This window comes from Arachis hypogaea, chromosome 12 (genome assembly GCF_003086295.3).
Source record: "Arachis hypogaea cultivar Tifrunner chromosome 12, arahy.Tifrunner.gnm2.J5K5, whole genome shotgun sequence".
NCBI lineage: Eukaryota > Viridiplantae > Streptophyta > Magnoliopsida > Fabales > Fabaceae > Arachis > Arachis hypogaea.
The window spans coordinates 101,085,277-101,113,230 of NC_092047.1; the positions used below are offsets into that span (position 1 = coordinate 101,085,277).

The 27,954-nt window shown below is 33.8% G+C and overlaps 2 protein-coding genes, 1 long non-coding RNA gene and 1 pseudogene across 12 annotated transcripts; 2 read left to right on the forward strand and 2 right to left on the reverse strand.

Moving 5' to 3' along the window:
- The first annotated feature begins 4,374 nt into the window (after positions 1–4,374).
- On the forward strand, positions 4,375–10,660 carry LOC112727907 (uncharacterized). 10 transcript variants are annotated; one of them, XM_072209571.1, is made up of 6 exons: positions 4,381–4,741; positions 4,826–5,362; positions 6,940–7,010; positions 7,457–7,500; positions 7,590–7,684; positions 7,780–10,660. In XM_072209571.1, the coding sequence occupies exon 6, from the start codon at positions 7,864–7,866 to the stop codon at positions 10,537–10,539; it is 2,676 nt and encodes an 891-aa protein (XP_072065672.1). In that variant the 5' UTR covers positions 4,381–4,741; positions 4,826–5,362; positions 6,940–7,010; positions 7,457–7,500; positions 7,590–7,684; positions 7,780–7,863; the 3' UTR covers positions 10,540–10,660. The 10 variants fall into 10 exon arrangements, with proteins under 10 accessions (XP_025633623.1, XP_072065669.1, XP_072065674.1 ...); XM_025777837.2 differs by having other exon boundaries at positions 7,809–10,660; XM_072209570.1 differs by having other exon boundaries at positions 4,471–4,741; positions 5,079–5,362; positions 7,809–10,660.
- Positions 10,661–14,290: 3,630 nt separating this feature from the next.
- On the reverse strand, positions 14,291–16,436 carry LOC112727908 (pentatricopeptide repeat-containing protein At2g17525, mitochondrial-like; annotated as a pseudogene).
- Positions 16,437–17,904: 1,468 nt separating this feature from the next.
- On the forward strand, positions 17,905–19,138 carry LOC112727910 (uncharacterized). Its single transcript, XR_003166037.2, has 2 exons — positions 17,905–18,113; positions 18,415–19,138. It is a non-coding gene; the product is annotated as an uncharacterized lncRNA (long non-coding RNA).
- A 98-nt stretch (positions 19,139–19,236) lies between these two features.
- On the reverse strand, positions 19,237–27,408 carry LOC112727909 (disease resistance protein RPP2A). Its single transcript, XM_072209576.1, is given in 9 exon segments — positions 19,237–19,467; positions 19,773–19,864; positions 20,303–20,764; positions 21,222–22,019; positions 22,369–22,647; positions 22,894–23,998; positions 24,303–24,760; positions 25,081–26,122; positions 26,751–27,408. Coding segments are annotated over 8 exon segments (4,647 nt in total). The 5' UTR covers positions 27,209–27,408; the 3' UTR covers positions 19,237–19,467; positions 19,773–19,819.
- Between the last annotated feature and the right edge of the window lie 546 nt (positions 27,409–27,954).

Below are 27,954 nucleotides of genomic sequence, written 5' to 3' on the forward strand. Positions count from 1 at the left end.
ATTGTTAACTATGATTTACTAACACTACTGTAGAAAATATCTTTTCATGTAATTGTGAAGAAAAATATGATGAATAACTTCAAATATTTGTTACAAGAAGGAAAAGTTTATACTATAAAAAATTTGAAAATAGAATATGCAAATGATTTGTATAGACCAATTAAAGATACAATGAAATCAAACTTTTTACTCACAACTGTTGTGAAAAAAAAAAATTAAAGATCCAGTTTTGAACATTCTCTAACACTATTTTGAATTAGATCACTTGAGACATTATCTAACAGAGTGGGTCAAATAAAAATATTAACAGGTAATTTCATTTTATACTATTTCAATTATTCTTATTAAAAATAACTTATTCAAAAAAAAAATCTACACATTTTTATTCTTTTTATTATAAATGTCATTGAAAACTGCATGCATTAGGAGAAGAAGAACAAGTAGATGTGAAAGGAAAATCCACAAAAATACAAAGAATGAAATTAATACTTAAAGAGTCAAAAAATATACAAATAATTCATTTTTTATTTACATATATAGTTATTAACAAAATACTAATAATTTTAGAAATATTGTGTTGAAAGTCATGTTGTGGAGATCCAACATCTAAATTTTTTGTACTACAAATTATTTTAAATAAAACACCTTTTAAATTTAACTTTAGTTTATACATATTTAATTTAATTATACAAAACATAGCTATTTTTAATATTTATTATATACTATTATTAATTTACTGTCCCGCACATAGCACATTACGCAAATCTCATTCTAATGGTTTATAATTACGATTTATATTATTTTTTCGTTTTAAATTACGATTTACATAATAAAAAAAGACATGTGGCAACCAAATTTAATTTGGAGTTATTGCGTAATTTTGTTTTATATTTATTTTGTTTATGTAAAAAACTTAGAAAAGACACAGACAAATTTTATTTTTAAAAAAGATTAAGTAATCGTTTATTATTAATTTTAATAGAGAAATGATATTAAAAAATATTTTTGAAATGTTAAAAACTCAAAATATTATATATGCATATTTTGAAAACATTAACACATCTATTCATAGAAGAAGAAAATTACTGTTTATACCCATAAAACATAAGTTTCACATAATAAAATTATTCAAACATTAAACATCTCTCTCTCTCTCTCTCTCTCTCTCTCTCTCTCTCTCTCTCTCTCTCAACAACAACAACAACAACAACAACAACAACAACAACAACAACAACAGCAACACCAACAACAATGATGAAGGAGTAACAGAAAATGAGAGAAGAGATGAAGGGTACTATTGCAGAATTAGGTGTTGAAGTCATCGATGATGGTCCTCAACAAACTTCCCACCCTCTACTTCTCTGGCGACAACAATTACGCGTGGATGAAATTCTCCTCCAATTTTCTTGCGAAGCCACGGAGTCTAGTTCTCGTCGAAGACCGTGTCCTCACGCTCTGCAACGTCGGCTTGTCGTGGCTGATGAAGGTCGCGCGACGATATTGATGGTTTGTGAATTGAAGTAGCTGTGGCTGATGGAGGTCGTGCGACAATGCTTTAGGGAGTCCAGCAAGTTCAAGGTTTTTGAAGGTAGAGAATAAAAAAAGGGAATGCGAAGAGAGAGGGGGACGATGGTAATAGTAGTGAAGATAAAGGTAATTTGGAGTTTTTAGTGTTTAAGTAATTTTATTGTGTGAAACCCATATTTTATGGGTACAAATCTTCTTCTATAAATAGATGTGTCAGACTATCCATGTTAAATCATTGAAAAAGAAATACTTAGATGTAGAAGTGTACTAGAATTCATAAGCATTGTTATTAAAATCGGAGCGGACCAACCAATTCGACTGAAAAACAGATGAATTGAACCTTAGACCAATTCGGTTTGATGATTAGACTGCATAAGGTAACGAATCGGTCAAATCCAGAGTAAACCGGTCAAACTCAGTAAGATCGGTTCGACTGAACCGCTTGAATTTTAAAATTTTCCCAAAATGTGGAAGATGGGTTGGAACCCCCCTCGTCAAGGAGAAAAATAATAGTCACAACCACCAAGCTTGTTATTAATATATATGCAAATTAAAATACATATAAATATCTTTCAGCAAATTATTTATTTTAATTTTAGTTATAAACTAATTCATTCTTAAATTAATTATACTTTTTATTTAACAATAATTGTAAATTTACTTATTTTTTATAATTATATAATATCTATTATATTATTTTTCAATAAATACTTGTAGTATATAATAGTATAATAGATATAAACTAATTAATAAATTATTAAAATTCGAAAATAATAGTTATAAAATACTAAATAAAAATATTTATGATAGAGTAAAATTAACAAAATACTTATTGTTCATATTTCATATTGTTTTAGAATAGCTAGATATTTTTAAAATGTTAATGAAAATATGTATTTTAAATTTTAATTTTAAATTTTTGACTATGTTTTGTTTTTTATTTACACAGGACTGGGTCAATCGGTTCAACCAGTGACTCAATGATCCAGTGATCTAGTGACCTGACCGGTTCGATCACTAATTCGGTTCTGACAACTATGTTCATAAGTATGATTAAAAGAGTTTGGTTCTTTGATCTTACTTAACTATAACCTTCTGTATCCTTGGTAATGCTAAATTACAACTTCACTCATGAAAAATGAGCTTTAGAGACACCTTTGATGTCTTGAGGACCAAAATTTTAAATCACTATTTATATTTAAGTATGACACCTATTAAAACTTAACAACTAAATAAAATAGTATCTATGACTTTATTCTCATTTAATTCTAAATCAAGAGCTACTATGACTTATTCAATTCAACATTTATGATAATAAAATTATTATTATATAAGTCATTTAATATAAAATAGCTTTATATATATATATGGGTAAAGTATACTTTTTGTCCCTGAAGTTTGTTAAAAGTTTCAAAAATATCCCTAAGTTTTGATTTGTTTCAATTTTGTCCCTCAAGTTTTCGATTTGCATCAATTTTACCCTTATTACTAATTTTTTGATAATTAATATTTTTCTTTCCAAATATACCCCTCTCTTATTATACCTATCATCATCATCATCATCACAACCCTCTGTCTCTCTTTCTTTCTCTCTTTTCATCTTCACCGTTCTCTTCACTCCCATCATCATCACAACCCCCTGTCTCTCTTTCTTTCTCTCCATCTCCATCACCACCATCTTCGTTGAGCCCCAATTTTCGATGACCACCACCATTTTTCTTCTTCTTCGCACAAACCCGACAACAATGAAGCCATCGCTCTTCCTCCTTCTCTGTTAGCAAACTCAGTCTCATTAATTATTAGTACTAATTGGGTTAATATCTTTTTTTTTTGTTTCCATATTTTACACAAAGCAAAGCAAAATCCTTTTGATGCCATACCAACCTGAAACCCTTATCCCAACAACAAAGTTTCTTCTTTTTTTTTTTGTTTCCAGATTTCACACAAAGCAAAGCAAACTCCTTTTGTTGCCACACTAACCTGAAACCCTGACCCCAACAACAAAGTTTTTTCCTTTCAATATTACTCGTACTATATCTCATTGAAAAATTAATAACACAAAAATTAAATGACAAATAACCAAACATGATTCATTTCAACACACTTCTTATTTCTCAAAATACCAACATCCAAAACAAACAAATTTATCATCATGACCATGATCATACTCCAACCTCCTCCCTTCTCCCAAAAAAAAATTAAAAAATAAAAAAAAGAGAGAAAATAAGAAGAAGAGGAGGATGAGAGAAAAGACTACATCTTCATTGTTGGACAAAAATGCATGCTTTTTGAAATTTCAATGAACATATTGAGAGTGAAAAGTAGTAAGAGCATTGCTAGAGGGATCCTGCGAGAAGAACTCCTCCAAAAACCGGTTCTATAGAACCTATCCCACATCTCATTCTCTGTTTGCTAACAGAGAAGGAGGAAGAGCGATGGCTTCGTTGTGTCTGGATTTGTGCGAAGAAAAAAAAAGGGTGGTGGTCATCGAAAATTGGAGCTCAACAGAGATGGTGGTGATGGAGATGGAGAGAAAGAAAGAGAGACAGAGGGTTGTGATGATGATGGAGATGGAGAGGACAGTGAAGATGAAAAGAGAGAAAGAAAGAGAGACAGAGAATTGTGATGATGATGATGATAGGTATAATAAGGGAGGGGTATATTTGGAAAGAAAAATAGTAATTATCAAAAAATTAGTAATAAGGATAAAATTGATGCAAATCGAAAACTTGAGGAACAAAATTGAAACAAATCAAAACTTAGGAATATTTTTGAAACTTTTAGCAAACTTCAAGGACAAAAAGTATACTTTACCCTATATATATATATTATCCACGATTAAAATAAAAAATCAATAATTTTTTAACATTTTCAAATTTCGTGATAGAGATGGTCCTCTTTACCAAATTTCATATATTAAGGTGTCTCTCACCTCTGTACCTCACTCACCGCCATTGCACGGTCGCCGCCTCATCTCCGCGCCTCTCGCCGGCTCCTCTGCCTTGTATGTGCGCCCTTAGTCTTTGCTTGCCTCTGCTTCTTCCGCGTCCCTGCGTACCTCTGCTCTACTCCGTCTGTGTCGTCTCAGCCGTCTTGGCTCCGCCGTAGCTTGTCTTCTCTGCCTCGTCTGCCTCTGCAGTGTGCTCCGCCGTGGCTCGCTTCTCTGCCTCCGCCTTCTCTGCCGTGACTTTGCTTCTGCTTCTGCAGTGTACAGGTGAGTTTTTATTTTTATTTATTTTTATTTTTTTATTTATTCTATATTAATTTATAGTAGTTGATTGTTGCTGTTTTAATGTAGGTTTAGAATAGATAAATTGAGTTAAGCGAGCATTGATTTATACCATGGGATTGGCTCAAGTTGGTTCTGGTTGGCTCTCTTTTGATGTTAGCGTTGTGACTAAGGAATCATTGAACTATTGGTTTTGTTGCACTTAGTTAACTAGATTCAGGATGGGACTTCTGTTCTTCCTCCTTCCTCTTTATTTCTTCTCAATCACTGTGTTTTTGTGTTCCCTCTTTATTTCTCTGGTCCTCACTTGGTATTTGTCTAGCCTTGCCGTCGCCGGAGCTTTGCGCCAGCCTTGAGCCTTTTCCCTGTTGCTGCTCACAGAGTGTGGTCCTCTTGCCACTGCCGCCACAGCTTACTCTCGCTGTCGACATTGCCACCAATTCTGCATCGCCGTTTCGCCGTGTTCTATGCCATCCTGCCTTGCTCATCTTCTGCCTAGCCTTCAATCCTTTCCTGTCGCCGTACCTCTACTCCCCACGAGGAGGATGAAGTCAGCCCTCCTGACCGCTGCTGACAAGCTCAACTGTCTCTTCCGCACTGCCTTAGGTCTCACTCCCTCCCTCCCCTCCTCCCCCCCCCCCTCTCTCTCTCTCTCTCTCCAATTTCATGTTCCTATTTAACCTTCTTTCCTTGCAAACTTTTTATTCTCTGTATGTACATTGAGCTGTCTCTGCTGCTATTGTGATATTGTTGTCTACTTGATTGTGATAATATATATAAAGGTGTTGCGACTTATGTGGTGTTTAGTTTCTAGATGGCAGATTGTCTTGACATATGTGCGTCTCTGATATGTGTTTTTCCTGGTCTTTCTCTGGTTTTTCTTAACCTGCTAAGTGCTCTTCTTGGTTTGCATGATTTTCATGGAGAACTTGAGTGCTTTGCAAGCCTTTGTTTGTTCTTGAACCTTGAGAAAGCTAAGACTAGATACATACTAACATGATCAATCCAAAGAAGGTTACTTGTAATAAGTCACTAAATCCTAATAAACGTTATGGTAATTGATTTATATGTCTATCTACTCTTCACAACAATGGCATAATAAGCTTCTATCTATAGATTTTAAATTTTTTTAATAGTACTTTGAAGCATTTTCACTCAACTTACTGCTAATCTTGTAGGACTAGGAGTTGTTGCAGCTTCTTGAAACTATAAATCTTAAGCAGACATGTGTTGCTTCTCTGAAAATTCACAATTCAGATTAAGATTTATGTGAAGAAGACAAGAATTCAAGAAAAATATTTTGAAGAACTTATATATTCCAATTCTGATTTAGTATTCATTATTTATTCTAGCTGTATAATTGAGTTGATTTGTTTCACGAGTTCTTTATTTTGTTGTTTTGGCATCAGAGTTCAAAACATACTTTCCCTTCATATCTCTGGGGAGTTTCTCTGAAATTGTTTTTTATTTTATTGTTTTGGCATCAGAGTTCAAAACATACTTTCCCTTCATATCTCTGGGGAGTTTCTCTGAAATTGTTTTAAGTCTTAAACTCTTGTGTTCTTGTTCTTAAGTCAAAGGTGAACATCTTTCATTCTTTCTTTATGATGTCAAAGCAAAAAGAAACTATGCTAATTGTGAGAAAACTTGTTGCTGATGAATGAAATTTTTTCACCCCTTTTCTGGTTTACAATTTTTCTTTTTCGTATTTCTTTTCTGCTTTAAAACTAAATTGATCACTCATCAGTTTAGTTAAATGAGTCAAAAGTTCTCAGTTTGAACTTTGAATCATTGGGTAAAAGTTTAGAACCTGGTGTGGTTAAGAGTCATTGAGTTCAAGCAAAATACTAATGGTTATGTTTTTATCTTCTTTGCTATGTATTTGGCATAATTGATCTTTGTATATCCCTTGAAGGGATTCAACCTTTAATAGCATGTGGGAGGCATTTCTGAACTATTCAATCATTTCACTTCTTTTATTTTTTTTATTTTTTATTATATTAGAATAATAAAGGGAGAAGAAGAAAAAAGAATAGATCTTTGCTTTTAAGTAGCAGTAGGTGAACCAAAATCTATTGTACAGTTGGATTTATCTTAACCATGTGGTGGAAGGTGGAAACTAAAGATAAAATAAAAAATTATTTAAGATGGTAGCTGATTGTTTTATTTACACTTGTTTGTAGGTAGGAAGGGTGATATTATGCGATGAAAAGCTTCAGGAGCTGCTTGGATGTGAAAGCATCTCTGCTATAAGGTACATGATTCTACCTATCTTGTATCTAGTTTTGTTGCCAGGATTAATTAAAGGGCAAAGGGATAGCCCGGTGCACAAGCATCCCACGTTAACGCAGGGTTCGGGGAAGGGCTGCACCCAAAGAGTGTAATGTACGCAGTCTAACTTGATAATTACATCAATGACTGTTTCCATGGCTTGAATCCGTGACCTTGTGATCACACTGAGATTTTATTGTTTGGGGGATTATAGATTATGAGGGAGGATATATACGAGAGGTGGATCAAGAGAAAGTACAAATAATGCAAGTCATGTAATTTATCATATAAAATATTGCTTTTGCTTTGTTGCTTCGTCTCTCTCACCACTGTGTTATGTAGCTTTTGCTTTGTTGCTTCATTTTCCTTTTTACCCCTTTGCTACTGAAATATAAAATATTACTCACTCATCTTGCTTTGGTGTTGCAGCTGCCACTCTGCCAGTTCCTGACTACCTACCAGTGACGGCAACGGTCCCCTCTCTTTCTCAGCCTCTCTGGTTCACATTCCATGCTTCTGACAAGGTAAGATATTACTCACTCATCTTGCTTTGGTGTTGCAGCTGCCACTCCACCAGTTCCTGACCACCAACCTGTGACGGCAAAGGTCCCCTCTCTTTCTCAGTCTCTCCGGTACATACTCCATGCTTCTGACAAGGTAAGATATCTTCTTACCTCCTGTACTTTTTCACCCATAACACCATTTCTATTCTGGAATTTGCTGTCATATATTATTCCTATGCTTTGTGGCAGAAATGATCAAGTTTCTTCTTAATTGGCAGCATTCAGTGCAGACGATGAATAATTTGAAAATTGATTCATGAATAATAATCAACAATGGAGTTATCACAGGAATGGAGGTCCTTCTTCCCAATCGGAACACCTGGTGGCTCCACCGTCGCCCCTCTTCTCCTTTCTGAACCAACCACTACCACTTTAGGCCCCCTCAAATTCAACCCTGACACTAACTCCCTCAATCCTCTCTTCTCCTCTTCTGTCTTCCCCTCTCTCCTTCACCTCCCTCCCATTCTCTCACCCTCCCGTTTTCTCTCTTCCCATTCCCTCCTCCCTTCAACTGCTTCTTCTCTCTCCTCCTTCGCCCAAAACAATGCCATTTCCCCGTCCTCCTATTTCCTTACTAACCGTCTCCACCTCCTCACTTATCCAGATCGCAGAACTGCCATTGTTTTCTTCCCCACTGGGCCCAACGATGACAAAATCGGGTTTTTCATGCTCTCCGTCACAGACTCCAAGTTGCAAGTCCACCTTGACGGAAACGATGATATTTTCCGTGCGGAGATGGGATCCTCCTCTGCTCACCGTATACTGAAAATTTTGGTGAACCCTATTCTTGAACCTCCTCCCTATTCGGGTTATGATTCCTCTTCTCCTGTTATTGGGTATTTGTCGGCTTGTACTCTCTATTCTGTGCACTGGTTCATTGTGAAGCATAGCTCTATTTTCGATAGGCCTGTTATGTTATATGTGGGCGGTAAATTTTTCAAGAGTTCTTCCGTTGTTCATGCTTGTTGGAGCCCTCATATATTGGAAGAGAGTGTGGTGTTGTTAGAAAGTGGTCAATTGTTCTTGTTTGATTTGGAGTCTCATTATCACGGTTCGAGTACTTCTTTTAAGGGGACTAGGTTGAAAGTTCTGTGGAATGATTCGGGTTATTGTAGTGATTGTGTGTGGGTGAGCTGTGAATTTAGTTGGCATCCTCGGATTTTGGTGGTTGCTCGCTCTGATGCTGTTTTCTTAGTTGACTTGAGATCCAAGGAATGTAACGCGAGTTGCCTAATGAAGATTGATATGTTGCGTATGTATGCTCCAAGCGAAATCGAGCAGTTTCTTGCCTTGTCAAAGGCAGGTCCTAACCATTTCTTCTGCGCAGTGGCTTCTAGCAGTCTTTTACTTCTCATTGATGTGAGGAAGCCTATGATGCCAGTGTTACAATGGATGCATAATATTGATGAGCCTTGTTACGTAACTGTGCTAAGCTTGTCTACCTTGAGGTCCAACTCAAGGGAAGATGCTTTCAAGTTGGCTTCTGAGTCTGGATATTGCATTATACTGGGATCATTTTGGAATTGTGAGTTTAATCTCTTCTGTTATGGACCTGAATTGCCATTCCGAAAAGGATATATTGCTTCGAAGCTTTCAAATATTAACAAAGCATTCTGTGCCTGGGAGCTTCCGTCTGATATTGATTTATCTGGCTGCAAGTGTCATTGTGGAGATTGTCTCTTAAGGGAAGAGCTGTCAAAGGACGCTCTTCCTGAATGGATTGATTGGCAGCTGAAGAAAGAGATTGTCTTGGGTTTTGGAATTTTAAGCAGTGACCTGGCTGCCCTACTTTGTGAATCAGATGAAAATGGTGGATTTACACTGATAAGGCTGTTGTCATCTGGAAAGTTTGAATTGCAAAGATATCATGCTTGTTGGGCTCCAACTAGGAACTTAGATCATTGCCACAAAGAAGAATTATGGCTGGACAAACACTTGCATCCCTTCAGTGAGGAGGAATACAAATTTCCAAAAAGATTTCATCACCTAAAATTGGCTTACCTTCAGGCATATGTTGGTGATAGTCTTTCTAAATTGCTACACAGGAAACTAGAAAAGAGTCACATGCAAACTCGACAGAAGGAATCTTATGCGAGTAAAGTGCATGAGTTTTTGTGTGAGAAATTAAATGCTTGTGGGTTTGGTCGGTTAAGATCATCTGCTGCAACTGCTGCTGTCTTCAAAGATATAAAACCACCAACAAGCCTTCATGAAGTTGCTTTAAGGAGACTTTGGGCTGACTTGCCTATGGAGGTGTTAAAATTGGCATTTTTAAATTATTCTCAATGTCCACAAGTTGTAAACAAGCATAAGATAGCTTTAGATTTCTTAGCTTTACCTGACCTTCCTCAGTTGCCTCCATTCTTCTTACGGAAATCTTCACACCACAACAATGATGACATTGTGGGTCCAGTTAGGCCATTTCCATTTCTACTTGTGCTAAATGAATTTTACAACGGGTGCTCAAATTTGGAAGATGACGAGTTTTCCATAGAAGCAGAGCTTGGCCTCAAGTACAATGAAGTAATGAAGGTGGCTAGTAACATAACTGTTTCAACTGATTGCTCTACGGAGATATCTCTTTCTGATGATCAAGAGGAAGCTTGGGATGGTTCGTTGAAAGGAAAATCTTTTTTTTCATATCGGCCAATGGCATTCAATTGCTGTGCCCAAGATTTTGTTACAGGGGACTCTGTTTATAGTGCTGAAATTTATGATACATTTATATTCCATGTCCGGAAGTCCAGGGAGCAGACAAAGCCTCTTGGACAAGAGGTATTTGATGATCATTGCCCTGTTGAGTTGAGTCTTCATGCTCCATTGGAAATCTCTGAACCTCAAGGTTTAAAAGCATGTAATCTACTGAAGAAACATATGTCAAAATGGGAACAACATTTTGATTTGTATAAGGAGTTTTGTATCCAATCTAGATTTGAAAGTGGTAGTTAACAGGTGTTCCTTCATTTTTTGTCCTTGTCCCCATAGATAAACGTAAATGAGTTTTATCCTCTGAAAAATATGCTCTTGGCTGATTCTTCGGGAAAATATCAAATATGCGATGCATTGTATATACCTTTTTCCCTTTTTGGGTGTTGAAGCAAGTTTGAGGTCAGCTTTCATAATTTTCTTGGTACAATCAGGCGGATCTTTTTAGTACTTTAACACATCTAGTGATTCTTAATCTGCCATACTATGGCTTTAACTTGGCTATGGGCTATCTTTTAGCTCCTCATATTTTACTAACAGATACTAGAATTCAATAACATATTTGACTTTTGTAAAGTGCATTTTCAAAATTGAGGACGGTGAGGCAGGGGTCGGCTGGAGAGTTGGGTTGGAGCTTGGTTTGTGTTAGAGGAAATGAAATCCGAAAATGTTAAATTGTCAGACTATAACATAAACCAACTTAGTTTATGGTTGACAATTTTGTCAACTAAAATGACTTATTCATATATCTAGATTTACAGGTAATAGATAGAGCTTTATTTAAACCGAGAAAACAGACAAATTTGCAAGGCGATGGTTTTGAACTATATACATTATATATAAAGCATAATATTTGAGTATTAACTTTTCAAGATTGGGCATATTTGAAAAGTCAGGAGTTTGTGTCAAGTGTTGAGAATGACTAAGATTGAGTATTTTTTAGCTGCTGCATCATCTGCAAGAATTTAAAGGTGAAAAAATTAAAGAACCTGAAAAATATAGATGTAAACATGTGATATTTCATTTAAATTATTCTTACAAATTTGTAAACAGGTGTGCTTTTCTTTTCTTTTTAGATAAAATAAGAATTCCATAAAGGTGAGAAAAAACAGACAAAAATAATGGTGGTGGATTAGATTTCTCCTATAGAAAAGTAAAAGCACAAAACAAAGACCTTTATAAAAAAAGAAAGCAAAGCTGTCCAATCTCTCAACATGTCCAAAATGATCATGAGTTTTACTCCAAATAAATGCTAAGCATTGTTTTTTTCTCTTGTTCTTGAAGTTTTTTTATTTATGTTTTTTCAACTACAAAATGTAAATAAAACTCAAATAGCTTTGGAACGTTCAAAGCAAGTCCCTCAATAGCTTTTGCTCCCTATAGATTATAGGAACCAAAAAGTAAAATTAAATTAACGGTAGCTTAAAGAGCATTAAACAATTTATAAAGGTCAAATAACAGAAACTACAAACAGGTGGACTGATCAAGATTCAGGACCTTATTTGTAAATATATTTGAAAAGGGTGAAACAGAAATTTTCGCCATATATCACTGTTATATGAATTTAAAAACATACTTGAAATTCTTACCATGTCTTTTGATAATACATTAAGCACTTTCTCTGGATTCCACAACCTACTCCGTTTCTTAGGTTTTGTTGGCAAACTCTCGCGAATAATTTCTCTTCCCATGTCTCGCAGCAAACCATGCATGCCAACTTTCCTCTTGGTGTTCACAGTAATAAGGCATCTTTTCATAAGAACATTTATTTCAATTTCAGCAAAATGCACACAACCATTTAGTATATTAATTACATCATTTGTGTCCATTCCAATAAAGAAAAATGCTACATCAAGAAATATTTCTCTATACCTATCATCACTTAGACCATCAAAACTTATCTTAATTAAGCTTCTTCTGTACATCGTTGTTTGGAATAGTTTTGAGTTTCTTCAAAACACTCCTCCATTCATATACTTTCCTAATAAACAAATGGGACCCAATCACCTCAAGAGCCAGTGGCAATCTCTCGCAATATGAAACAACTTTTCCTTAGCAAGTAAAGCAAACTCTTCTTTCAGACATGGTTCTTTGAATGCATGCCAGCTAAAAATTTCAATGGATTCTTTGTCATTCAACAAACAGTTCCTTCATGTCTAGCATATGAGTAACATGTTCAACAATGTTCTTGATATCGTCACTTTCATTCCTGCACGGTAGGCACTAGAGATTATACACACAGTAAATAAGATTTACAATTTTCTCAAATTGTTATAGGTTCTAGTTACTTTGTAGGTATAATGTTGCTTAAAGTAAATAAATACATGCAAATTAGATAAAATTAAGTTGAATTATATACAAGTAAGAATTTCGTATGCTTTTACATAGGAATGAATTAAAGAAAATGAATTTTAGTATGCATTTGCTAAGTTTAGATTTTAACAAACATGCACAAAAAATTTACATCTTTAAGCACCTTTTGAAGATAGGAGGGGAATAGAAAAATGCTCAAAATACCAAGTGATCCGTTAGCTATAACCAAGATCAATCACATCTTTATACAAATATTTATATGTAAATTTAATGACTAATTATGTATATATAGCATTTTGGTAAAGATAATCTTAGACACTATATAAATAATTATAGATTTACGATGTATATTTTTGTGATTAAATTTTTATTATTTCAAAAAATATTTTTCTATTCATATTCATAATTATGTATTTTAATTTATTTTATAATATTTATTAATCGCTACTGTTATTTATTTGAGTCCGCGGGTCTCATTCTCATTATATAGAAAGCATCAAACATAATTTAAACACAGAATAGTAAAATGCTATAAAGATCAGAGATCTGCAGTGTCTCCTTTGTAGTCCTTATTATGCAGAATTTAATCTTCATTGGGTGGAAAAGTTTAGACTATTAATCAGAGATGGCTTGAGCAAGATTTATTTTATTCTCCCATTAAAGCGCTACTTAATAGCATCCTAAAATAGTAGCAGTTAATTTGGTGCAAAATAGTAGCAACACTCCAAGATAAACTTACAGGTAGTAACTGATAGCATACATAGAGTATAGGAGTCAAATAGAAAACATATATTAATCAGGTCTATGAAGTGCAATTTTGCTTTAAAAGCTCTATCAAATTCAGCCTGCAAGATAACATGGACATAAATAAATTTTATATTTCAAAATAATGTTTATAGATACTTAGACTATTAGCACTTACTTTTTCATCTCCACCATGAACAGTGAAATTTGCATCTGCTACCATATTATCACCAGAAACAATACCTTCACCTTGTTGCTCTCTGGTTTGGTCAACTTGTTCAGCATATATGAGATAAACTGGTCTTCTTCATTGTGAATCCTAACCCAGCAACAACAATCTGCACTTTGTCACCAGCTTCAAGGTTTGATATTACTTTCTGCCATTCCTCATCTCTAAGTGAAGCCAGTGTATCTCCATCGTAGACATAAGGGATGGTCTTCGTGTGATTTATGATAAACAGATTTTCGACAATAGGGCCTTGTGATGGTACATTGTTTGGGGAAGAAGAATAGACTATTCATAACAACATTGTCTTTAACTTCCACCCATTCACTTGAGGGACATGGAAAGTTACAAAAGAATCTTCACCGACGAATGTTAACCAATCAGGATTCCTATTGCCAGGAAGAAAACAATCTCGAGTTACTCTGGCACTAAATTTCTGCATAATGGAAACATTCTTTAGTTTTGGAATTTTAAGTGTTATACACAGTTTAGTTTTAATCAGGTGAACAAGTTGATAGAATAAATAGAGAGACAAACCTGCAAATATTCTCTCTAAGTACCTCTGTGACTGAACAATTCATTCCCTTTTGGATTAAAATTGAATTCAAGGAATTTTCTGATTCAATAATGTCACCTTCACTAAAACAACCATGTATTGATGAGGTACTCCCTCTTGAGATATTTGATGCACCTGATGTTACTACAATTTCATTGCATTTTGTGACATTAAAAGTATTACGGATCTAGATAAAAATGCATCTCGATAACATCAAAACTAGTAATAAAAAATGCTATTGATTGCATAAAAAATGATGCAATAATTTTAAACCACTAGAGGAAACAAAACAAATAGTACTATAGTAGGTCATGTATGTTGATCATATTCTTATTTTTGAAATAATTTTCTTGGCTTAGATTCAATAGCAGTGAATTCCAAATAAAATAGTTAGGAATGATGCCTTTTTCTACCATTTCTAGGAAGAGTTGCAAGGCTTTCTGAAGATCACCCTTCTTACATGTAACATTAATCAAAGGACCATAAGTTTCTGCATTGGTTTCACACTCTCTTGCAGTGATATCTTCCATGAACTTCAATGCACTTTCAACTTTTTCTTGTCTGCAAAAACCTGCAATGATTGCATTAAATGTAGATGGAACTGGAAAGCAGTTATTGGCAATCATTTCATTCATCAGCTCAACTGCTTCTCGGACGCAACTGTTTTCAGATAATCTGTGAACTAGGCAATCATAAACTAGAATACTTGGAACTCCACCTTCATCAATCATCTGATCATAGACCCTCTTTGCATCGTCAATACTCCCCTGCTTACAATGTTCGAAAATCGTCATGCTTCTGTCAACAGCTCTTGGAAACATCTTTCCTAACTTTGTTAGAAATTCAACTGCTTCATCAAAACGGTTCTGCTTGAATAGACCATATATTATGCTATTATAAGGACTAATGTGCCCTCCCGAGCCTTCTTTGCTTTCCTCCATCAGCTCCAAAATTGAAAAACCTTCATCGATTCTTCCTTTTGAACACAACCCTCTAATTATCGTGTCGAATGTAGCAAAGTTCCATCTGATCCCATCTGTTTTCATGTCATTAAAAAGATCCAAGGCCAAATCTAACATCCCAGAATAACAAAAACCAGATATGAGTATGTTATAGGTGTCTACATTTGGAAGAGAGCCTCTACTCTCCATTTGCTTCAGGAAATGAATCCCAACTTTTACTTTTCCTACTCCACAAAACCCCTTTATCAAGGTGTTATAAGCCACAACATCAAGTGAAGCCCCCATGCACTCAACTCTGTCCAAAACCTCAGCAGCCTCCGTTACACGGCCGGCCTTGCAAAGACCTTCCACAACCTTAGTCACGGAGACAATATCAGGAACAAAATCCATGGCAAAGCTCTTCTCCAGCATCACTAAAGCCTGAACTAAATTCTCCTCTTTGCAATACCCGGATATTAAAATGTTAAACGTGACATCATTCGGTTCCACCATCTCATACATCAAGCTTCTAGCCCTCCCAACTTTCCATTTCTACAAAGTGCATGAAGCAAGGTGTTGTAAATCAGAGTGTTTGGTGTGACCCCTCTGCTAGACTTTATCATCTGCAAGAGCTTAAAGCCCTCACCAATCCTATTGGTCAAGCAGAGCCCTTTCATCAAGATCCCAAAAGTATAATCATCCCCGACTACCCCCGACTCCATCATACTCTTCCTATAAAACTCCCTAGCTATGTCAATGTCCTCCTTCACAAGGACATCAAGAATGGAGTTGTATATCTTCAAGGAAGGGCTGCTATGAAACTTGTACACCAAGTCCAGGACCTTGATGACTGCACGAGTCATGCTGGCACGGCCGAACCCCCGGACAATTGTGACGAAGATTTCATCGCCAGGAGGGATGCCGATTGAGTCAGGCATTTCGTCGAGCAGTTGCTTAACGTTGTCGAAACGGCGGAAAGTACATAGCTTATGGATCAAGGCACGGTATGTGGATTGAGAGTGGGTGAAGTTGGGTAGCGAGGAGGCCCATCTGAAAGTTTCAATGGCCTTGGAAGTGGATTTCTGTTCAAGAATTAGGTGGCAGACATGGTCCTGTGATGGGGTAGCAGGAGCAGAAGCAGAAGAAGTTGATGAAAGTGAACGAATTTGGAAGGTGAGAAAACGCATGAGAGTGAAAGATTTGGATAATATAGAGTTTTGCAATGCGTTGTAGAGCTTTGGGGGCGGCATTATTTGAAAGGGCCAACAAAATTCACAAAAGGTTTTACCTTTCAAGTAAATGAATCTGTTTCTGGAAATGGGTTATGTAAAGATAGTAACTTTGATTTGATTATAATGGTTTTAACTTTTAACTTGGTCCATGAAAATCCCATTTAGGCAATGGCCTAAAGTGTTAGATCCAAGATTGTACCATGTTCATGTTGTAATGAACTAATTATTATAGTTGTCAGAATCAAATCGGTGTTTAAAAATCGGTCAGATTCTTAGTTTATTAGTTCAATTGATAAATTATTTATTGAATCAATAAAATCGATCCTACATAAATAAAAGAAAAAATTCCACTCTCATCTTCTGCAAAATGTTAAAATAACATTTTTTTTCACTATTTATAAAAGGTACATTTTCCTCTTTTGTAACTTTTAAAAAATTTTATCTTTAATCTATTTTAAATTTTATCGTGTTAACTAATGTTAACTTTATCTATTTTTTTAAAAAAAATTATTTTTTACAAAAATATTCTTTAACAAAAATTTAATTTTTTTATTAATAAATATTACTTACCAAAATACTATTTAATAAATTATTTTTTATTAATTAAATTATATTTTTACTAAAATATTTTATAAAAATTTTAATAATTAAATTATATTTTTCTAAGATATCCTTCAATAATTTTTTAAGTTTTAACTATTAAATTATGATTTTTTACCAAAATTTTTGTTAATAATTTTTTATATTTTACTATTAATTTTTTCATATCAATATATATTATTTTAACATTAAATAAAAAAATCTTACCATTGTTAATATGTATAACAATTAATATATATTGATATTGAAAAATAATCTTAAAATAATATATATTGATATAAAAAAATTAATAGTAAAATATAAAAAAATTGTTAACAAAAATTTTGGTAAAATCATAATTTAATAATTAAAAAATTATTGAAAGATAGCTTAAAAAAAAATAATTTAATTATTAAATTTTTTAAAAAATATTTTGATAAAAATATAATTTAATCAATAAAAAAATAATTTATTAAAAGATATTTTAGTAAGCAAAATTTAATGAGAAAAAATTATAATTTTTGTTAAAGGGTATTTTTTAAAAAAATAATTTATTTTTTCTTAAAAAATGGATAAAGTTAACATTAGTTAACATAAAAAATTTAAATTGGATTAAAGAGAAAGTTTTTTAAAAGTTATAAGGGAGGAGAATGTATATTTTATAAATAGAGGGAAAAAAAGTGTCATTTTAGCATCTTGTAGGAGAAGGAAGTGAAATTTTCTCTATTTTATATAAAAGAATCTATTAACAAGTATTAAACCTAAATTAATATAAAATACATGACAACAATCAATTATCAATTTCTAAAAATACGTAATAGAAAAATTTCAATTAGTATTAAACCTACATTAAAATAATATTAAACCTTCTATATGTTACAAGCAGGATCTAACTATTCTTAATTATCTTAATTTTTGTTAGAAATGTATAATTATTTATTTTAGAATTTGTAAAATATTTGTAATTTTTTTATTCAACTTATATTTGAGTCTATATTGCTATGAAATTATTTTCCTAGAGTGTCGGTCATAGCTCATTTTGGACTGTGACACAATTGAGGAAGGTGATGAATTTGTTGACCTGGCTATTTATGCAAATGGAAGCGTGGACAATGCTAAAAGCGACCAATTTGATGAAGCCAAACATAGCAACAATGAGAACATGGACATCAGGATAACAAGGTCAACAAGGAGACAATGGAGCAAACCATTTTGGAACAAAAAAGGTAGAAGTTTGATGAATTTATCTCTCATTTCAATAAAGAGCTAATTAGGAGATATAAACAGTCTATATTTATGGTTTTAGAAACCCATAGTTTGTTCCAAAAAGTGTGGAATTTGGTTTCTGACAACTGCAACTAAGCTCTCTGTCCACTTCATTGATTCTTTTTTTCAAGCAATTATTGTTGAATTTGATTCCGTTACATTGAAGTAGTTATGTCCAACCAGTAATGGAAATCCAATCCCTCAAGTAAGAGAGCATTTATGGCAACATCTTACTCTCCTTTTTTTCCCTTATCATTACAGGTTATGCCTCCTTGTCTGGCAATTGGTGATTTTAAATTTTTAATGGTGTCTTATACCCTCATGAGGTTAGAGGTGGTCTGTTTAAGATGGATCCTGGTCTACCGAATCTGAAGATTTAGGGAGAGAAGCCAATCTTTTCTTCCAACAATTATTCTCATCAATTGAACCGATTGATTTACAAGTCTTGGCAGAGCAGCAACTCCCCTAATTGGTTGTAGAAATCTTCTTAAAAATGTTTCTAAAAATAAGGTGAGAACAACTATTATGAAAATGGGATCTTTCAAGGCATCAGATAGAGCCAGATGGGTTCCATCATGAGATTAATCAGAGGAACTGGGAGATTCAGCTAAGTACAATTCAGATATCAGGTAACTATGTAACTAGCTGGATATGATGCTTTAAAACAGCAGAGAGGTTATATAAGATGGTTAGAGCCTGAGCATCAAGTGCAACATATTTGTTATCACAAGACTTAAGATAGATTATATATCTATCAATTTTTTTTTTAATTTGTTGTACACCTAAAAAAAGAAATACCAACAGAAAGAGCTGATTAATGTAATTTTAATTTTAAGCAGGTGACATTGTCAACTATAGGTTATATTATTAGTACTTCAAAGGTTCAAATGTTTTCCATCATATTACCTTTAGTGAGAACTAATTTGGCTCAAGATTCACAATTTGTCAACTAAAATGATTCATTCATATATTATAAGTTTACAGAGACTACTTAGAGCTTTCAACCAAGAAGAAAAGTTTTTTTTTTTTTCTTTTTTGCAAGGGTTTTTGAACTATATACCTTATTTATAGAGCCTCGGATCATAATCTAAACATGAATAGTAAAATGCTATACATAGATATAAACAATCTCCTTTATACTCATTAGTATGTAGAACTCAATCTTCTTGGGTGGAAAAGTTTAGATTATTAATCAGACATGACTTGAATAAGATCTTTTGATTCTATCATTAAAATGTATTCTACTACTTAATAGCATCCTAAAAGTCATCTGCACCTCTTGTTGCATCCTCTCTGGAGCCAATACTTACATCCCTGTCATCAATTTCACATTACATAAACAGTTTGTGTAAAGTTGGGTACCAGAAAAAGTGAATGACTTACATGAATTATTAACTTGGTGCCTGATAAATTAAAACCATTTAATGATATAGATTTAATAGAAATCAATAAGCATAAAATTTTCTAAAACCTTTAAGAGTGTCGTGCATTGAAACATTGTTCGGGGAAAAGTATGTGCAGAAGTTTTTTAAAAAATGATATCTGAGGTTAGAAGGAAAACTTATAATTAGATCTAGGCAACAAATTAAATTTTACTTTTCTTAGCCTACTACACTTACCCACAATTTCAACTCAAATTGACAAGTCACACAATACTCTTTGGTGATCACACTCTCTGGAGTTTTCGTTTTCCAAGTGACTTCGAATTTTTCTGAAAAAATATATATAAACATTAGTTTTATAGACAGATCAGCAGAGAAAATGAACAAAAAGTAAGCATACAAATGGAGAGAAAGTAAAAGAGGAGAGAACTAATGTGTGATTGAATATGAAGTTTCAATAATTGCATACTTGCTTTATAGTATAGATGAGTAATAGCACACTATATAAGGTGGCAAAAGGAAGAAATGTGCTTTTACATTTCTAAACAAGAAAAACTTTCTAAAAGTTGATAATTTCATAGCACTTAATTTGAAGTTCAAAATAGTAGAACCACTCCTGATAAACTTAAAGATAGTAACATAAAGTATAGGAGTCAAATATAAAACAGATATTAAAAGCTCTATCAAAATCAGCCTGCAACATAATATGGACATAAATTTCATGTTTTAAAATAACGTTTCTAGATACCTAGAGAATTATCACTTACTTTTTCATCTCCACCATGAACAGTGACATTTCCATCTGCTACCATATCATAACCACAAACAATATCAATTGGTTCACCATATATGAGATAAACCACTATCTTCTTCACTATGATTCCTACCCTAGCAACAACAACAATCTGTACTTTGTCTCCAGCTTCAAGGTTTGAAATCACTTTATGCCATTCCTCTTCTCTAAGTGAAGCCAATGTATCTCCATCGTAGAGATAATGAGTGGTCTTTGTGAGATTTATGATAAACAGATTTTTAATAATATGGCCTTCAGATGCTTTGATGTTTGGAGATGAAGAGTAGGAGACACACAACATCATTGTTTTTAACTTGCATCCATTCACATGAGGGACATCGAAAATTACAGAAGAACCTTCTCCACTGAATGTTAACCAATCAGGATTCTTATTGCCAGGAAGCAAACATTCTCCAGGTACTCTGGCATTAAATTTCTGCATAATCAAAACATACTTTAGTATTCAAAGTTTAAGTATTAGTTGTAACTTTCATGAGTTAACTTTGAATAAGTGAATAATATATATTTGTATGAGCAAAACATCAAAATAGTATCCTAAGGATTTTGATGTTGACAAAATAGGCTATAAAATAACAAAAGAAAAAGTTTCTTGTGGCATCGAAAATCTTTGAGATACAATTCTAGTGGTGGTTTACTCATTTATAATTAAAGACCCATAAATTCATGGATCTTAAAAGGTGATCCAATAGCTTTAGCATGTATGAATTTCAATGGTCAGCATTTCCAACAATATTTTGAAATACCTAAAAGAATTATAAAAAAGGAAAGAAATTATAAACTATTTTGATGATATACAACTATTTTAGCATATTTCTATCTCAAGAGTTACAAAAAACAAAGAATAAAATGATAGAACAATGATATAGACAAACCTGCAAAATATTCTCTCTGAGTGCCTTTGTGACAGAACAATTCATTCCCATTTGGATTAAAATTGAATTCAAGGAATTTTCTAATTCAGCAACATCACCTTCACTGCAACAACCAACTGATGATGCACATGATGACACTATCATTTCATTGCAGTTTGTGACGTTACAAGTATCTGAAGCTACATCTCCTGTTATTTGGAGTTGTGAGCCACACTCCATCCTAACATTCTGAACCTGTGGAAGGTCTCTGATAATGGATGATAGGCCTTGAGAATTTCTTTTTGGGACTACTAAGGAAACAAGATTTGACAAGTCCAAAAGTGTTTGCACTTGGGGTGAGAAATTATTTGTTGGAGAGGTCCATGACCAAATGATTGAAGGAAATACATTGCGCGATAATCCTTCAAAGTCGCACAAAGAAATATACACAATGCTCTTTAATCTTAGTAGTGCATGAGGCACTTGTGTTATGGCAGTTTTATCTGCCATCAAAGTTGCCAATGATTCCATCTGTTCTATGTCTTCCTCTAGCTTATCAATCAATGAACATTCTGAGAGAATGAGAGTTTTGAGAGATCTCAGCTTGTAGATGCTTCTTGGAAGTACACGAAGCCTTGAACACCCTTTCAAATTGATTAGAAGAACTTGCTTGAGATGTTCAATGGTATGAGAAACCGAAGTCAACTTTGGGCAATATTTGAGTATTAACTTTTCAAGATTGGGCATATTTGAAAAGTCAGGAGTTTGTGTCAAGTGTTGAGAATGACTAAGATTGAGAATTTTTAGATTCTTCATCATCTGCAAGAATTTTAAGGAGATGAATTCAAGAACTAAAAAAAAAAAACTAGATTTGAATATATGAAAATTCACTTGAATTGTTTTTAGAAATTTGTTAATAGGTATATACTTTTTTTATAAGAATTTCATTAATATGAGAAAACAGAAATACAGAAAAGGTGGGGGAATAGGGTTCCCATATAAAAAAACAAAACACAACACAAACACCTATAAAAATGCAAAGCTCTCCAATCTTTCAACATGTCTAAAAAGATCATGAGCTTTGTTTTTCTCACTTGTTCTTGAAGTTTTCTTTGTTTGAGGTTTGCTATGTTCAACCACAAAAGCAAATAAAACTCAGAATTTATACCTGACCCTTCTTCCATACTAGGTTGAGTTTGCTATATTTGAAGTCAATGGCAACTAAATTTCCCTGATAAAAGTTTGCAATTGTATATTCTGGAGGACATTCATGCCAGCACAACCATCGAAGATCTGTCGAAAGAAATTTAAAGTCTCCAACAAGTTGCACATTCGCAAACTGAAGCAATCTGAGTCTCTTCATCTCCTTAAATGCTTCTGTCTTTAAGTGGGTTGGATTCAGTGACTTTGGTAGGTTCAAAGCAAGTCCCTCAATAGCTTTTGTTCCCTATAAATTATAGGAACCAAAAAGTAAAATTGGATTAAGGGTAGCTAAAAGAGCACTAAAAAATTGAAAAAAAAGAGTCAAATAACTAAAACTCCAATCAGGTAGAATCATAAAAATTCAAGAGAATAGAATATAATTGAAGTTCCACTCCCTTGTTTGAAAATATAATTGAAAAGGATGAAACAAAAGTTTCCACAATATATCATTGTTGTTGTATGAATTTGAAAACATACTTGAAATTCTTACCATGTCTTTTGATAATACATTAAGCACTTCATCTGGATTCCACAACCTACTACGTTCCTCAGGTTTCATTGGCAAACTCTCGCGAATAATTTCTCTTCCCATGTCTCGCAGCAAACCATGCATGCCAAGTTTTCCCTTGGTGTCCACAGTAATAAGGCATCGTTCCATAAGAACATTCATTCCAATTTCAGCTTAATGCCCGCAGCCATTTAATATATCAATTACATCATTTTTGTCCATTCCAATAAAGAAAAATGCTACATCAAGAAATATTTCTCTATCCCTATCATCACTTAGACCATCAAAACTTATTTTAAGCTTCTTATTTACATCATTGTTTGGAATAGTTTTGAGTTTATTCAAAACACTCCTCCATTCATATACTTTCCTATTAAACAGATGTGACCCAATTACCTCAAGAGCCAGTGGCAATCTCTCACAATATGAAACAACTTCATTAGCAAGTGAAGCAAACTCTTCTTTTGGACATGGTTCTTTGAATGCATGCCAGCTAAAAAGTTCAATGGATTCTTTGTCATTTAACTCTTTCATACTATATAACTTGTCAATTCTAAGACAACGTAGAAGATGCTCGTCTCTTGTTGTGATGATTATTATGCTACCAGGACAGAACCATTTACGGCTTGCAGCTAAAGAATTTAGCTGCTCCAATTTGTCCACATCATCAAGTACAAGAAGAATCTTTTTCTGGCCAAGTCTTTTTTCCAATATTGACTTTCCAGATTCAATGTTTTCTACCTTTATTTTCGTTGTCTTGAAGATAGAAGAAAGAAGTTGCTGTTGTAAATAAAGAATTCCATTATCTTGATCCCAAACTTCTCTTATATTTAGGAGGAAACACCGACCTTCAAACTTGCGGAAAAGTTTATTATAAATCACTTTGCTAATGGTTGTTTTACCACTCCCTCCCATGCCCCATATACCAAGTAGGAGAGGATTTTCTTGCTGCTGGTCTTTTAACAGTTCAATCACCTCTTCAACACGAGATTCAACTCCTACCGGATGATTAGCAACAAACAGTTCCTTCATGTCCAGCATATGAGTAATATGTTCAACAATGTTCTTAATATCCTCACTTTCATTCCTGCACCATAGGTACTAGAGATTATACAGACAGTAGGAGAAGATTTACAACTTTCTCAAGTTGTTTTAGTTTCATTGTAAGTATAATGTTGCTTAAAGTAAATAACATGCTAGTTAGACAAAATTAAGTTGAATTATATCAGTAAGAATTTCATAGGCATTTATATAGAAGTTAAAGAAAAAGAATTTTGATATGCAATTCCAAAATTTAGAATTTATACAAACTTGCTAAAAAAAACTTTACATATTTAAACATCTGTTGAATAGAGATTTCTCCAAAATGTAAAGTATATTAATTAATTTACCTGGATTTTCGGATGACAAACCCTGCAATGCACCCGACTTCACGGAGCGCTTTCCTCCAACTCTGCTCCTTGCCATTTATTTTATCCGGATATCTTTTCATAAGGTTATCAAAAGCTTGTCCAAACTTACCAGTTTGATTTCGCACTTCCGAGGGATCTATATGGTAAAATACTGGCAGCACCTTTTGAGTTTTGTTTTTACAACAGAGCATGATGTGTTCCAACTCTTGCAAGCATCATCTTGAAAATGCATAATTTGGTGACAAAATAATGATAGAAGTTTTAGACTCTTCAATTGCTTTCAGAAGCGAGATTGAGAGAGTTTCCCCTCTTGCTAGCCCGTTTTCATCCTTGAAAACATAGATACCAGCATTTTCAAGAGAGGCATAAAGATGTGAGATGAACTTTGAGCGAGTTTCTTTGCCTCGAAAGCTCAAGAATACATCATATGGCCTTTGCTGCATAAGTTTTTAAATGTGAAAATAAAACACACTGAACTAACTTTCGGAGAAGTATTAAATCTATGCAGCATACACTATAAACTGAATTAAAAGTTTTTTAACAATTTATTATATTAAAAAATTTATTTTTATTATTAATGAATTTATTTTGGTAAAACGGGTGGCTGATTCGTGGCTGATTTTCAGTACGCACCAGGATTAAGGGAGTTGCAATTCTTTTTCTTTCTTTGTTATGTTCCAAAAAGAGTTTCAAAAACAAATGGCAACTATAAATCAATTTATATTTATGTGCTCATAAACCATAACATCCTACAAACCTGAGGCTCAATCGATGATTCCTTCATATACATTTCTCTTCCGATGACTTGTAGTAAACGATTCATGCGAAGCTTGTCCTTGTCAAACCACACAAGACTATGCTCTTCAATCCCTTTAATTGCTCTCGATGCATCGTGATGTCCAGCTCCTTGTAATATCTGACATATATCATTTCGGTCCACTCCAATAAAGAGATGACTCAAATAAGCTAGTTCAAGAAATATTTTCTTTTCTTCAGATCCAACAGAAAATATGTTTTCTTTTAAAACCTGCCATACATCTTCAAAGGGGAATCTTTTGAAGCTGTCCAATACATTCTCCCACTCTTGTATACTTTTTTCAGATACAGCAGAGCCAACACACACAAGAGCCAGTGGCAGTCCATCAGAATATTCAATTGCATAATTAATAAGACCAGAAAAACTTCTTTCAGGAGTGGCTTTGTTGAATGCGCTCCAACTAAAAAGCTCAACACATTCGTTGTAGTCCATTTCTTTCACTCTATATATATGATTAACTCCAATCTCATGAAGTCGATCGTGTTTAGCTCTTGTCGTGATGATTATTATACTCCCTGGACCAAAACTTTCACGAGTTACTGCCAAAAACCCCAGCTCTAGGTCACTTCTCACATTATCAACTATAAGAAGTACCTTTAAGCAACGAAGTCCTTCCCACCATAACTTTCTTGTTGAGTCAAAGTTATGCGCTTGTGTTTCATATGGGTCTCTCAAAATGAAATGAAGCCGCCTCCTTGTATAATCCGCCATGCTATCCTGGATGTCTGGGACAAATGTCCTCGCCTCGAAATTGTGGCTAATTTGATTGTAGAGGGCTTTGGCAATTGTAGTTTTACCTATTCCCGCCATTCCCCATATTGCTATTATGAGGACACCATCTGCTTTCTGATTGTTTAAGAGTTGAATCAAATCTTGCACACGAGAGTCTACTCCCACCGGATGCTTCGCAATGAATAATTTCGCTGAATCTATCAAGGATGTAACATGTCCAACTATATCGCTCATAACTTTTCTGTTATTCCTGAAAAAAATATAAATATAAAGCATAATCATTAACCAATAATACAAATGATTAGGGATATTGGTTAAGTTAGAAAGTTTGTTAGAAATATTGATAGCTGTCACTATGCTGTTAGGTAGTTATGCCATTGTTAAGTTAGTTAGCAGCACCCTAATCCCTCTATAAATACTAAGTACCTAACTTGTATCAATCACTTTTCATCAATAGTCATCGTCAACAACAGATGAAAAATGTTAGGAGCCAACATTTTTTATCAATATTAGCCGATACTTTGGGCCAACACTTTATTTTTAATTTTTTATACAATTAGATTTTTGGGTTTAGAATTTAGTCTATAATTAGTCAAATGTTAACAAAAAAATAATAAATTTTGTTAGTCACGTGGTATTGCTGGTTTTACTCGTTCTCTGTATCTTTGTTTTCTCTCCCAACTCTCTTCAAACCCTCTCAGTCTCTGGAACCTTCACAAACATTGATCAATATGCACATTTATCAGAGGAACAGGATAAGAATTGAATGACAAAATCACGTTCCACTCTAGTCTCCAACAAGCCAAAGATACTCAAAAGGTCATGGCTCATCAAGAATAAAGATCAGAGCATTAAAAAACATGGGAGAATTTAATTACCAGATATCTGGAAGAAACCTGGGTAAAATGGAAGCAGCTTGTTGAAGAAGGGCGGCCTCATAACTCAACATCCTGTGTTCATCCCTTGAGATTCCTTGCAGAGTTCGCGACAAAATCTCCCCAAAATAACCGCTCAGATTGCATACTTGGGAGGGATCTAAGCAATAGAACACGGGCACAACCTTCTGATCTTTCCTCCGATGACACTCCATTATTTTCACGAGTTCTTGCAAGTACAAGGTTGATTCAGCATAAGCTATTGTGAAAACTATGATAGAAACTCTGCATCGTTCGATTGCGCCAGATAATAAAAGTTTATTAGTCTTGGGCTCGGTGCCGTCTGCTAAAACATGCAGTCCAACACTTTTGAGTGCATCATAGAGACCTGAAATAAAAGGATGAAGGAACTGCAATCCGGAACTAATGTACGCATCATATTCTTGGTTTTGGGAAGACATAGCAGCGACTGGTTAAAAGTGATGCTCTCACTCAAACATATACAAGCTGAGGCTTAGGAGGCTTATGGAGGAGGCTGGAAGATCTTTTGTCAGTTCGTAGGAAGTTAGAGAAGAAGTAAACCGGGATTTGATACCTTCTTTGTGAAGCAAATCAAGTCAATGATAGAAGTCACTACTCAGTACTCACTATGACACGGTTCGGACTTGGGAATGCGATGCTGTCTCTATAACACATTAATATTACATGTACGCATTATGTACGTATGCATTATTTATTATTACTAGAATGAGAGGTAAATTAATGATAGTATATAATAAATATTAAAATTTGTTATATTTTATAGAATTAAATTAAATGTGTAAATTAAAATTAAATTTAAAAGATATTTTATTAAAATAATTTGTAATACAAAAAATTTAGATATTAGAGTTGTATGTATAAAATGATATTTTTATTTAGTGATTTAATTTTTGTATTTGTTTTAGTTGATGAACTTAATCTTCTTATGTGGTGCTCGTTCTTTTTTTTTTATTGGTTGTTGTTAGAGTTGTTACTTTTTTCTTTCTGTGTAGGTTCTTGTAAAGACATGTTCTTTATGAATTGTTGAGTTATATGCACTTTTTATTGTGTTGTTTGTTCCATCTTTGTAAGTATGTTCTTTTTCCAAATATGTGTCTTGAATTTATATAGTTTTCTTTTTCGTTAATCTCTTGATGGGTATGTGATCTTCATTTAATGATATTAG